This window comes from Spea bombifrons, chromosome 1 (assembly GCF_027358695.1).
Source record: "Spea bombifrons isolate aSpeBom1 chromosome 1, aSpeBom1.2.pri, whole genome shotgun sequence".
NCBI classification, from domain to species: domain Eukaryota; kingdom Metazoa; phylum Chordata; class Amphibia; order Anura; family Pelobatidae; genus Spea; species Spea bombifrons.
The window spans coordinates 124,974,382-124,987,246 of record NC_071087.1 but is presented as its reverse complement, the minus strand read 5'-3'; the positions used below and the strand labels follow the sequence as shown (position 1 = coordinate 124,987,246).

The following is a 12,865-nucleotide window of genomic DNA, read 5'->3' as shown; positions in this document are numbered from 1 at the left end:
AAAATGCAGCGCTGTCCCATCCATTGGCGCCAGAGGGCGCAACTAACAAAACACGTCGCCAAAAGAGAAAGGCTACAGCCATTGCTCTGGTTAGTAAGAACATACAATTCTCGTTTCGTTGAAGGCACTTTAATTACTCGCAACCCTTCTAAATAACGATTACTATTGCTGTGCTGACGTTGTGCTTCTAGAATAAATTGTATCGGTAAGGGATCATTTAAGCATTCAATAATTTATTTGAGTGAGCAAAACGCACACGAAACGTCGCATGCGCGCCTTTTTTTTTTCTCTCTACAGTGCGCGCGGTTACGCGTAGTGTCGTATTTAGAAAAAAACGAAAGTGGGCAGGCTTTAGTCCACATACGTACAGGGGGTCATGTGACCATTCGCATACTGTCAAGAAAAGGGCTCTCACTTTGCGCATGCGTAGTGGCCAGTGCCTTAATGGTATGTACTTCGTCTCCTCCTCACTTGCGATTATACGAGATACGGTTTGGTTGACCTAATTCATGATCAGCTGCAAATTCATTAATTTAACTGTTTCGTTGCTCGCTAGAAGAACGTGTTTCTTTAATCTGGAAGATACATCTGAAATACTTTGCAGAGCCCCTCGGCATTCTCCTTTTGAGCTTGAAGGCACATTAGTTTAGCACAATACAGAGCTGTTTTGCTAGACGGGTGCCGAAAGAGGCCAATTCTGAACTAGAGTAAAATGCACCGGAAGTGTGTAATGCCTGTTTAGCTGGTGGTTCTTTTTACTGATAGAGTCATGGCACCAGTGTACTGGGCAGGAGTATTAACATAAATAGGCACCTGCCTTGTGATAAGTAATGGACTGTAAAATCTTATATCTATATTTTATTATTATATATCTTATTTAATGGCACAGTTACGGGGGTGTTAAACACATGCACAAGATATTATGTAGCTGTATGTTGCGTTTTTCTGCACCTTTACTCTTAAATTTGGAATGAGTATTACGGTATATATGGCTTTATATTATGCCTCCCCTCTGCAATTAATAAAAGCCCTAGGGCTAGTGTAGACTTGACAGTGAGACAAACACTGCTTTATTAATCCCTGGGGAAAATACATATAATCTCAACAGTACTGCTCCTTTAAGTAGATGACTGCTCTATGTGGTATTGTATGAGTGCAATGCGCATGTTCTGAGTTGATATATAGTTTCTCTAGATTGTAAACTCGTTTGAGCAGGGCCCTCCTCAGCTGTTGTTTCTGTAAGTCAATTTGTTACATACTACTTGTTATGTCCTGCCTACCCACTCTACAGCGCTACGGAATTTGATGGAGCTATAAAAATCAATTAATAATAATATAAAGACTAGAACTCTTAGTTGGTTTAAGCACGCAGCAGCCAGCAAGTTGTAATTTCCACGTAAGAATGATCACGTTTTCTGCTGTAGTCTGCATTTTGTGAACATCCCCCCGATGAAGAATGATTGTACGGATTATCATTCACCACCTGTGTGTAATCATGTCAACAGTAATTTGTAATCTATCAGTAAATGCTGGCCAATAACAGCTGGCAATGTGAATACATAAAATGTTAAAGCCAAGGGTGTTGAAGTTTACATAGAAGTGACAGGATGATCAGAGGATGCAGTGTTGTGATACAAACACTTTTCTTCACAAATATTATTTTGTTTCGTTATTACCCTTTATAAAAATGTCCTCGCTTGCAGTGTTATTTTGCCTGCCCATAATCCAGGATTGCTACCCTATGGCCTATCATCTACTATAACTACGTCCTACCTGCTCACTTAGATTCTCTCTCCTCTCTCAGCGTTATCTTCCGTTACTTTATTTTTTCTTAGCTTGCATTGGGGGTCCTTCATGGCCATTCCCTATCATAAGAGATTGTGTTTACATGAGACACGTCAGAAGGATCTCTTGCAGAAAATCTAATCTCCTTCTGACACACTTCTCTTTGCCAATGTACTTCTTATCTTTTCCCCTGCAGGCCTAGTGTATCCCTGGCTGCCGGGGTAACATGTATATCAAATATCCATTCAGTCGTACGATCATCTCCCAACATTTTCAGTTCATTTTTAGATATATTTTAAATGTGCTATATGTGGTTTTCTGAGCAGCCCATTCTTTATGTAACTGGGATTTACTGTAACTAGTCAGGGAATCCCATTTTAACTTGGTTGGTCCATAACCAAGAACCAGTTCTTACCAATAACAAAGACAATGACCTGTATGTATAGTACCACATTATCCACACTTTTCTTTTATAACATCAGTTCATTTTTTTATTATTTCTTGTTCTCTCATAAAACTGAATTTGGCAACATTTTCCTCCGCTTACGGCGCTGAGAATTATTTACAGGAGCTGCAGGTCTAATATATAGCTGGCCGTATTGCGTAAAAATATATTCGCCATAAGTGCTGCAGTGAGTAAGCATGTAATCGCAGCCATACGGTTCTTACTGAGGTGCTGAAGGGTTTTGTGTAATATATGACCAAATCATGGCACAATCCCAGTAACTTTCAGAGGATCACAGAGGAACAGATGGCGTGAGGATGATATACACTTCAACAAGGCCTATCATCAATGGATGGCTAGTCTATCTGAAGCATACTGCACATACAAAATAAAACGGGCACCATCCATGCTTGATCATCGTTACGATTACAAACAGCAAAACAATATAAAAAAAGATTGTTTTATTTGTGTTATAATGGGAGCACTGGTGCAGCATACCCCTTTGATATGGAATTGCTTAGAAGATTAAGACCTATTATTAATTCATGACCTTTGTTTAATATCATTCACAGACCCGTAACCAATGACAACCCTGGGCATATTTTGTTTGACAAAACTGCAGCCTTCTTGGAAAGCATGGATTACAGGGAGGGAGATTAAGTTCCTTTACCCATGGACTGGAGTATTGTTATCCCAAGCAGCAAAAAAGAAGATCTCTGCCTTTGATCTGGTAGAACTGAACGAAAAAGACTTGGAAGAGCAGTTTGTTAGAGGTCATGGTCCAGGTGGACAAGCAACAAATAAAACCAGTAACTGTGTGGTCCTCAAGCATATTCCTTCTGGGATTGTAGTCAAGGTAACAGTTGTACTGTATTCACATTTTACTATGTTAAACAAAAAATATAAAGTATCTATCAATATTTTGTCAACATTCTTATAGTCCATGGAAGGAGTCCTAACTTTATCTGTGAGTTTACTTAAGCAAATATAAAAAAGGGGGCTTTGTTCAATCTCCCATGATGCAATGTCCCATACAGCCACTTCAAAGACTGCATCTTTAATCACTTAGTAAGTGCTTTTAATATGCATTCTATGCTCCTTGTCTGAGTTCTACATGTGCACATTGATGAGCAGGATATGTATTTGTCTAAATGCATCTCCTGCAAGCCAAGGTGCCATTATAACAGTGGGTAAACAAACTAATTATCGCTGGTTCCTGTGTTTAGCAGCATACACATATGAAAACACACACAAAGTGGGTAAACATGACGTAAGGGCAAGAGAAAATAAAAAGTGTGTTTTTCATCCCTAGTGCCACCAGACCAGATCAGTGGAGATCAACAGGAAAAGAGCACGAGATATACTGCAGGAGAAAGTTGATATTTTTTATAAAGGAGAAAGTAGCGATATTATCAAACAGCAGGAAGACGACGAAAGAAGGAAACAAGAAAAGAGGAAACAGGCCAGAGCAAATTTGGAAAAGAAAAAGCAGCTCAAGGAACTACAGCTCTCGGAAAACAAAAGCTTGAAATAGAAGTTGGGGTAAGGAGACCTGCTGTAGTCCATGGATCAGCACTAAGCAGACCTGTTTCTGGCATTGCACCAACTGAGGAATATTTGGACTTGGAACTCCTGCTTCCCCCCCCCATTACTATAGGCTATGAAAGGACATTCTGTTCACGTACGATCCTTGTCAATGCTGTGTTTAACAAGGTGCTGGCCGGAGCACATCTCACTGTGCATCCTCTTCATGCCAGGACATCATCTTATATATTAGCACTCCACCTGCACTACAACTTTCATTAAACGCTTATGAAAACCTGTGGCTCTACACTTTCCTTCAGACATACCTGTTTTTGCATCCACCTTTTGTAAAAATTTTTAAGAATGACTGATTTTAGTAGAAAGTTGAACTGTTTGGCATCCATGGCTTTCATTTATTGTGAGTTGATAGATTATAGCTGGCCCAAAAAATAGATTTTTCAATAGGGAAAAACATCAATGAATGCAGAGTTATTAAAAAAAAAAATAGAATAAGAGGAGGGGACACAAATGTCAACTATAGGTATAAAGGTACGCTCCCTGCCACTTTGATGCATACGGTAAGTTGAGGCGGTCCATTTTAAAAATACAAGGGAGGATTCTGCATTAACCCTTTTCCCTCCACCTCAGCTAACTGCACATGAATTACTCATCCCCAGTCAGATCCAGCACCAGGTCTTCCTACTGGTTTTAATGGGAGCCTTTTCCTGTCACTGATTGGTTGTTTAAGCAGCTGGCACATTGAAGCAATTGGAAGTGCCCTACTGCCCCTGATTGGCAGCTGAAGCAGCAAATCAGTGGCAAGAAATTTCAGATCATGGAGGAAGACCTTAAGGTTTTGCACAGTGGCTGCAAATTCTGTATCAGATAAGTGTTTGTAAGAATGTTAATATACATCCTTCTAGAATGCATTTCTCTATAATTGTGGTGTCAAGACATTATACTGTCCCTTTAGGTTGGTGTTTAACCCAAATTATACCTCTGGGTTGAGACCATGGGGAGGGTGAATGTGTTCTGTGTAAAGTCATGGTTTACAGGTGTGGATATTACCATACAATCGATAGCTAGTGTTGCTTATCTAAGGCTTTAAACAGATCTGCGTTGACTTTTGGAAGCTGGGCTACATTATTCCCACATTGCTAGTACAGATTTTAAATCCATTCACACTTTCTTAGTGAAAATAAGCTTTATTACATCAAGTAATAAATACATACAAAGATGCAAATAGTTTCCACTGATTTTTTTTTTCCCCCCATGCCCACCTATACGTACAGCCCAAAATGAATATTATTTTATTATTTGCAATTATAACTGACATAGATCTGTCTATAGAAAAGTAAGAGTCCTCTCTTTACATACATCATGCATGTTCCAAACTTCATGTATGGGTTCCAAAATGTTTTATACATGCAAATGCATAGGTAATAATCAAATACCCCTCCAAACGCTTACCGATTGCCATTTAAAGTCCTATATAATTCCAGAAAACGGAAACCCACTAGCACAATTTGCAGGTAGCTATGGGTGATATTTCACACATTTTACCCAAAAAGTTTCTCCTAGATAGCAAGATTTGGAGAGAAATACACTTAGGGGTAGGAAACGAATTAAAAAAAAAGTTTTATGAAAGACATTTACAAATGCAAACCAAGTGTCAAAACAAAAACGTGCATTGTTCTTAAAATTATTTAGCATACAACTCAAGAAACTAAAACAAATGTATACTGTAGCTCATGATATAATGTGTGAATTTCCATGGACTTTAAATAGTTTCAAATAGCCAGTAATACTTTTTTTTTTATTATTATTATTATTTTTTTTTTACCCCAGTGGAAATTCTGTTAATTTTTAAAAACGTTAGCTTGTGTTCAGCAGCTTTACAGTACGTTAGAGGGAGAAATCCCTCTGGCTAAATATTTAGAAAAACGGCCCTGAAGATTTCAATAAAGGAAACTGTACGCTTCAGAGGGATGTCATATGGCACAGCTATGACCTGGCGTTCCGTTCTGTTTCAGCCAAACATTCTCGTACTAAGCCTCTTGCGTGGATGATACCTATAGGAAAAATAGCAATAATCGGATGGGGAAAAAACGTGGTTAATATCAATGGAAAGCAAAGACAAGAACACGTTTAGCAAATTGCCTTCATTTGGGGACAAAGTGCTATATTTAATTAACTGATGACGTTACCTCTCAGAATCGCTGCATACAGCCCCATGTTTTCACCTTACGTCTTACCGCTGATCACAGATATAATATATACACGGGTTGCAATTTGAAGTGACCAAATAAACCTTAGATGGGCATCGATCAAGTACATTGAGTGCTTTTATCACATATAAGGAATGCTATTTGCAAGCGAATTCCAGCACTCCTACGTCTTTGCCATATATTATTACATTTTTTGAGAGGCCTTGCTTGGAAGAGTCTTGCTTGGGGCAAGGCTTCTTGTGATTTAGAGACTTTAGCTGTCATAACAAACTATAAAATGAAAACATACGTGTATGTATTCATGTATGATCATATAATAAAAGCATTCATGTATGATCATATAATAAAAACAGAAGACATTTCTGAGAAATTACACATTTACCTCTTTTTAGTCTCTCCATTGCACTTTTACTGCCTGCGTAGGTTGGTCTAATTTCTTTACCCAGCTCTTCTATGATGACAAGAAGTTCTGCATACTTGCTTTGCGGTACCTGATTACTGCTGTTACCCTAAAACAAGATTTTTTTTAAATTAAACCACATGATGCCGACATGTTTGCTTAATCATGTGCTGACACAAAGAGATTGATTCACTAAATGAAGAGCTGGCAGAAGAGTTGTTTCAACTTGCTTACATCAACATTCATTACGAAGACACAAAACTAGTACGTCTCTCCACTGTGAAGGCCGGAGCCGGCCCCGTGTAATGCATAATTCAATGTATAAGAACACTTTAAAAAACTCTTGCTGATTTAACTAAACATTATGCAGGGCCAGCCGAGCTTCTTCCTGAGACAGAAGCTGAACCGAACTGGCTCTAGTACAGTGAACAGTGATCAGTGGAATCAAAGAGTTCAAACTCAACCCTCCCTTTGGTCAATTAATCAGAAAGTGTCCAGCAGTCACACCAAAGAGTGGGTACAATGTGCGGGTCACCTCCTGCATGTGGCACACTAAAGACCAGTCCTGCTGGCACCCAACAGAAAATGCCAGAACATAAAGGAGCGGGTGCTTTAATTGTGGGATGTGCAGCATATACCACAATATCCTGTGTGTAAAAGTACCTGTTAAGTCACTCTCTGGCTTTCTGTCTCACATAAGGGCTGATGGTTGTGGAAATGTATATGCTCCTGTATGTACGTTGGCGTATAGCCATGTTACTGTTGGGTGAATAGTCACTTCCTTTCAGGTCTACATAAAAATGCAGTTTAATGTAACTATTTATTTAAAAATATCATCCCATCTATCAATCTATAGTTGGAATTAAATATTACTGGGGTGTCGTGGGTAATGACACTGGGTATCTATTAAGTAATAAGGTACACAACACTGTAAAGCCGTGGGGTACCTAGTTATAATATATGTTTAGTGCAGGGATGCCAAGCGGACAACTTTTATTGCTGCCATCTCTAAGCGCCCTTCCTGTTTACATGCATACTGGTATAACATCCGGGGAGAGGACTAAGAAGATCAGGATCACAAAACTGAAAGTTCCTATTTTTTAAGGTTCATGTAATAATGAGTCTTATAAATAAATACGGTACATATTATATATTGATATATATATATTCTCTTTTTTATGAAGATAATGTGTCATTTTTGACCTTATAACCACAATGGAGAAGCATGTGTTATTAGTGGTTTTGCATTATATGTTAATTTAATTGACCCTCTGATATTATATATATATATATATATATATATATATATATATATATATATATATATACACATACATACACGGACAATGTTTGCCATGCTTTTTCCCATCCAAGTATCACTAGTAATAGATCCTTTCAGCCAGGCACCAGCTGGTTGCAATTGTTTCCTGCTGTAAGCAATTAAATCCTGAAATTTAAGTCCCAAAATACATCCTACCCCCATAAGAAGTACCTCAATAAATGCATTTACCCCAGCTTAAGAAACACTAATATGACAAATAATGGGCAGTTTTGTGTTTTAATAGTATTGATGTATGAAGGTAAAAAAACAACACTAGCTAATTATGTCACAGTCAAAGAGGTCATTCCAGCTACAGAAAGTGAGAACGTGACCCATTTTTTCCCCTGACTCTGCATGTTCTATGATTATTATGATACCTGGGTGTATCCCAAAGATGGAGGTCCATAGTCATTCACGAGGTGCCTGTATTGTGCAGATGATGCCAGGCTAGTAGAAGGGGAATGGGCACTTCCAGCTGTTGAGAAATAGCAAAATGTGTTGATTGTAACAGCAAGCTACTGTTATATTACAAAGTATCATCACAATGGGTCAGACTTCAGAATAAACTTTGACAATAAAGACGTATACATTAAACATACACATCACTGCCTTCCCCTAAGCTTAACTGGACAGTTTAATGTCCCCGAGACCCCCATTAAAGAATAATGCATATGAAGGTACTCTGTGGGCAGTTGGGCAATCTCTGGTGTGGGTGCATTTTAATACAATGGCCATACAAAGACTGAGGATCTGGAGTTCCATATTAACAAAAGGAACTACTATAGAAATAATGCATGCTGGTGTAGAGCTACCCTATCTATATTCAGAAATCAAATCTTACCCCCTGTGGTATTAATGACAACCATGGTTAGGCTTAAGAGTCTTCTGCATGCATCCTGACATTCACTGGTTTATGTCTGATGCCCCATATTTTTTCTCATCATTAAATATTACCCATATTAAATATTTCCATTGGTGATATGTGTTTGCATAACGCTAGTTTGAACTTTTTTTTTTTAAAACAAAATACATTTTTATGGAGTCCCCTGTAAAAATTGGTATGAGGGAGCAGAAATGGTTAATCAGGCAGGCTGAATGCAGTAATGTCTTAGGTCTGTACATCTGCTGATGAATAGTGTATTGTAATGCCAGTCTCTCTGCTTTCTTTCTTGGTACATGGCATCTGCCTGTATGTTCCTAATGGGAATTCTTGATTCTGGATCAAACCGGTCACTTAACCATTTCTGCTGAGTTTTCTTTTTTGTTGTTGTACATATACATGCTGTACAATAGAATGTAAGCTCGCAAGAGCCTCTTCTCTGTACTAGTATGTTTTAACGTATGTTAATGCTATTGTCCTTTTAAATTGACTTACAATGTATACTATGCTTAACAGTAATACTAAGAGTGAGAGAACAATGATAGAATAAATGCATGTTAACCCTTGGATTGTCAGCAAGGCCTGCTAAAGGTTATCTGACACTAAAAATATTAAAAAACAGATTTGTTAATGATATATGCTATTATATCTATATAGTAGGATAAATAATTACCCTACATTAAGTATTTAATATAGTGATCTACCACTCAAGGCATTTTATGGGGGCGAGTATTCTATACAGCAGTGGTAACAATGCAGATATGTTTGATTAAAAGGTTTGCAGAATATATTGCTATATATTAATAGTTTGGAAATCATCATATACTTGTATTTTTATAAGAAATAGCAAATAAAAACGAGACAGTTCTAGTAGAAATTCTAATATTAGCACCTCTGCTGGTGATAAAATTAACAATAATAAAGATAAACCGAGCTCTATTATGCTGATGAGAATACCATTAAAGGACAGGCCCCACCCCCTCCCAGCCCTAGCAGCGCCCTGTAATACCAGCAGCCACCAGCAGATGTCCTCGCAGCGCCTGCCTGTTCCAGATCAATCAGCAGCCCTGGGGAGCCGATCATGGAGGCGCCGAAACGGACTTGATCAAAGGGCTCCTGCTGATCCATCTCTCCCGCGCCTGTCACCGGGGCCACGGTCGCCTCGCTAACCCCCAAATCATCCCCAGCGTCGGCCCAGGGGCTCCGCATCCTCCACGCTCTACCCTGCAGCGGCTACGAAGCCGCCAAGTGACAGGATCTGACCTTATTCCACCGGCCAGCACATCAACTCCAGGCTGGGGCTCTCCCCAGGTATCTCCATCCACCTCCCCTCCTCCTCTTCCCAAATCACCCGGGCCCGAGCTCCACTCTAACCCCTAGCAAACTTAGCGTGGCTTCGGCTGCCTCACTTACCCTGAGCCCCGGGGTTGGCGGGGAGCTGCGCGTTCAGGTTTGGCTTGTAAGACATTCCCAGAGACATGATGACTGCCGAGAGGAGAGCAATTCACCCACAACAACAAATAAAATGTCCTGAAATCCACTGAAGCGTCTCTTGTCTGTCTCCCTCAGACACTTTTTGTTGTTTACAGCGGCGGCACCGGCAAATATGGCGTCACTTTGTACTGACACCCACAATGCAATGAAGGCTCCAGACACCATGTCCCTGTACAGACCCCCAGTCACCCCTCACAATGGGGGTCTCCATTCACAAAACCAAGCTAGCTTTACTACGAGATTTTTCTACGGCATTCAAATAGAAAAGGAGAACTTGTTAACGAGTTTTAATCTTTCTCACCCAAAAGCATTTTTTTTTTCTTTCATTGGGACAATTATTTTTACTGTTATGACGGTATATAGACATTTATTTGTGTACCAAAAATTACTTTTATGGTAATTCAGGAAATCATTCTGTTTTTTTATTTAATCCAGCATTAAAAAGTTTTAAGATTTTTTTTTTCAAAAAACTTTTTTTTCTTTTTTAACCTATTCAGGTGCTAGATGCATCATAATTGCAGAATTTAACATTTTCAGCTGAATTTATATTTTTATCATCAATAATAAATTGATATATCAGTACATATTCCACATGTATAAATTATATTTCTCCCCATATTTATATATACCAAATTTGTATCATAATATAGTTTAATACCGCAGCTTGTAAAAACATAATCTGGCATTATAGTAACAGGCAGTACATTTTTATTTTAATTTAAAATACGATTTCATATATACGCTCACTGGCCACTATATTACGTACACCTTGCTAGCACCGGGTTGGACCCCCTTTTGCCTTCAGAACTGCCTTCATTCCTCGTGTCATACTTTCTACAAGGTGCTGGAAACATTCCTCAGAGATTTTGGTCCATATGGACATGATGGCATCACGCAGTCGCTGCAGATTTGTCGGCTGCACATCCATGATGTGAATCTCCCGTTCCACCGCATCCCAAAGGTGCTCTATTGGATTGAGATCTGGTGACTGTGGATGCCATTGGAGTTCGGTGAACTCATTGTCATGTTCAAGAAACCAGTTTGAGATGATGTGAGCTTGTGACATGGTGCATTATCCTGCTGGGAGTAGCCATCAGAAGATGGGTACACTGTGGTCGTAAAGGGATGGGCATGGTCAAAAACAATACTCAGGTAGGCTGTTGCCTTTAAGCGAAGCCCAAGTGGTAGTAAGGGGCCCAAAGTGTGCCAAGAAAATGTCCCCCACAACACTAAACTACCACCACCAGCCTGAACTGTTGATACAAGGCAGGATGGATACATGCTTTCATGCTGTTTACGCCAGATCTGACCCTGCCATCTGAATGTCACAGCTGGAATCGAGACTTATCAGACCACGCAACGTTCTTCCAGTCTTCCATTGTAGCCTCAGTTTCCTTAGCTGACAGGAGTGGCTCCCGGTGTGGTCTTCTGCTGCTGCAGCCCATCTGCTTTAAGGTTCGACGTGTTGTGCGTTCAGAGATGGTATTCTGCATACCTTGGTTATTTGAGTTACTGTTACCTTTCTGTCACCTGGAACCAGTCTGCCCATCCTCTTCTGACATTAACAAGGCACTTTCGTCCACACAACTGCCACTCACTGGATATTTTCTCTTTTTCAGACCATTCTCTGTAAACCCTAGAGATGGTTGCGCGTAAAAATCTGAAATACTCCGACCAGCCCATCTGGCACCAACAACCATGCCACGTTCAAAGTCACTTAAATCCCCTTTCTTCCCCATTCTAATAATCGGTTTGTACCTCAGCAAGTTGTCTTGACCACGTCTACATGCCTAAATGCATGTGAGTTGCTGCCATGTGATTGGCCGATTAGCTATTTGTGTTAACAAGCAATTGAACAGGTGTACCTAATAAAGTGGCCAGTGAGTGTATATATATATATATATATATATATATATATACCAAATTTGTATCATAATCTCGTCTATTGCCATAGCTTGTAAAAACATAAATTTTCATTTTGTGTGCACCATTGCCTAAGCTAAAAATGTAAATCTGGAATTATGGTAACATGCAGTACATTTTTATTTCAATTTAAAGCACTTTTACTTATATAATGTGTATATGTATAGTAAAAAAATAATGTATGTATAATACATTAAATATAGGAAGAAACAGCTAATCTTTGTAACAAAAACATTTTTTTAAATATTGAAAAATTGGACCCTAGGCAAGCATTTCCTTGGGCCCAGCTCACGCTCCCTAGCATGCAAGCACTCCCTCCACTCCCACACCAAAAAAAATATTTGCCGCACTGACTGCAGATTAGGGGAAGACTGTGAGAGTCAGTGCAGTCTTCCCTCCTTCTGACCCTACCATGACATTGAGAGGTCCTCTCCTCAGTAATCATCCCCAGAGTCCCTTTGTCCCCTCATTCACTATGCCATACCTCTCTTTTACTTACTCCCTGTAGTTCAGGTATAGATCAAATATACAATAATAATGTATGGAAACATAGCATTGCAGGTCACCAGATCACCAGAACACACAAACCCAGCATTGCAGGTATAGATCAACTGGAAATCACATGTAAACTCAACATTGAATGTATAGATTAAATAAATGACACATGAAACAGCACATGCATGTATAGATCAACTGAGGAGACAAGTGGAGTTTGAATGATACCTTTATTGGCTAACTGAGTAAGTATAGATAGCAAGCTTTCAAGACCTCTCAGGTCCCTTCATCAGGCATGTTATACAATAATGTGAAAAACCTCTCTTTAAGTATCAGTCAAATAGCATGGTTACAATTGGGAAGCAGATAA

The 12,865-nt window shown here is 39.3% G+C and overlaps 2 protein-coding genes across 4 annotated transcripts; one reads left to right on the top strand and one right to left on the bottom strand.

The window, feature by feature from the left end:
* The first annotated feature begins 24 nt into the window (after window positions 1-24).
* Window positions 25-3,936, top strand: MTRFR (mitochondrial translation release factor in rescue). 3 transcript variants are annotated; one of them, XM_053472402.1, is made up of 3 exons: window positions 25-89; window positions 2,803-3,086; window positions 3,543-3,936. In XM_053472402.1, the coding sequence occupies exons 2-3, from the start codon at window positions 2,814-2,816 to the stop codon at window positions 3,762-3,764; spliced, it is 495 nt and encodes a 164-aa protein (XP_053328377.1). In that variant the 5' UTR covers window positions 25-89; window positions 2,803-2,813; the 3' UTR covers window positions 3,765-3,936. The 3 variants fall into 3 exon arrangements, with proteins under 3 accessions (XP_053328377.1, XP_053328385.1, XP_053328367.1); XM_053472410.1 differs by having other exon boundaries at window positions 80-205; XM_053472392.1 differs by lacking the exon at window positions 25-89 and adding an exon at window positions 382-447.
* A 1,003-nt stretch (window positions 3,937-4,939) lies between these two features.
* On the bottom strand, window positions 4,940-10,230 carry CDK2AP1 (cyclin dependent kinase 2 associated protein 1). The gene is made up of 4 exons (XM_053472421.1): window positions 9,997-10,230; window positions 8,081-8,178; window positions 6,365-6,491; window positions 4,940-5,826 (listed from the first exon to the last, which is right to left on the bottom strand). Exons 1-4 carry the CDS (start codon window positions 10,061-10,063, stop codon window positions 5,759-5,761), a joined length of 360 nt encoding a protein of 119 aa, XP_053328396.1. The 5' UTR covers window positions 10,064-10,230; the 3' UTR covers window positions 4,940-5,758.
* Between the last annotated feature and the right edge of the window lie 2,635 nt (window positions 10,231-12,865).

Excerpts from the sequence above, each read along its gene's own strand:
- MTRFR (XM_053472402.1), top strand. The coding sequence starts at position 2,814 with ATGACAACCCTGGGCATATTTTGTTTGACAAAACTGCAGCCTTCTTGG. Across the intron at positions 3,087-3,542 it reads CTTCTGGGATTGTAGTCAAG|TGCCACCAGACCAGATCAGT; the intron begins GTAACAGTTGTA and ends TTTCATCCCTAG.
- CDK2AP1 (XM_053472421.1), bottom strand. The coding sequence starts at position 10,063 with ATGTCTCTGGGAATGTCTTACAAGCCAAACCTGAACGCGCAGCTCCCC. Across the intron at positions 8,179-9,996 it reads CGCCAACCCCGGGGCTCAGG|CTGGAAGTGCCCATTCCCCT; the intron begins GTAAGTGAGGCA and ends ATTTCTCAACAG. Across the intron at positions 5,827-6,364 it reads AATGGAGAGACTAAAAAGAG|GTATCATCCACGCAAGAGGC; the intron begins GTAAATGTGTAA and ends TTTTTCCTATAG.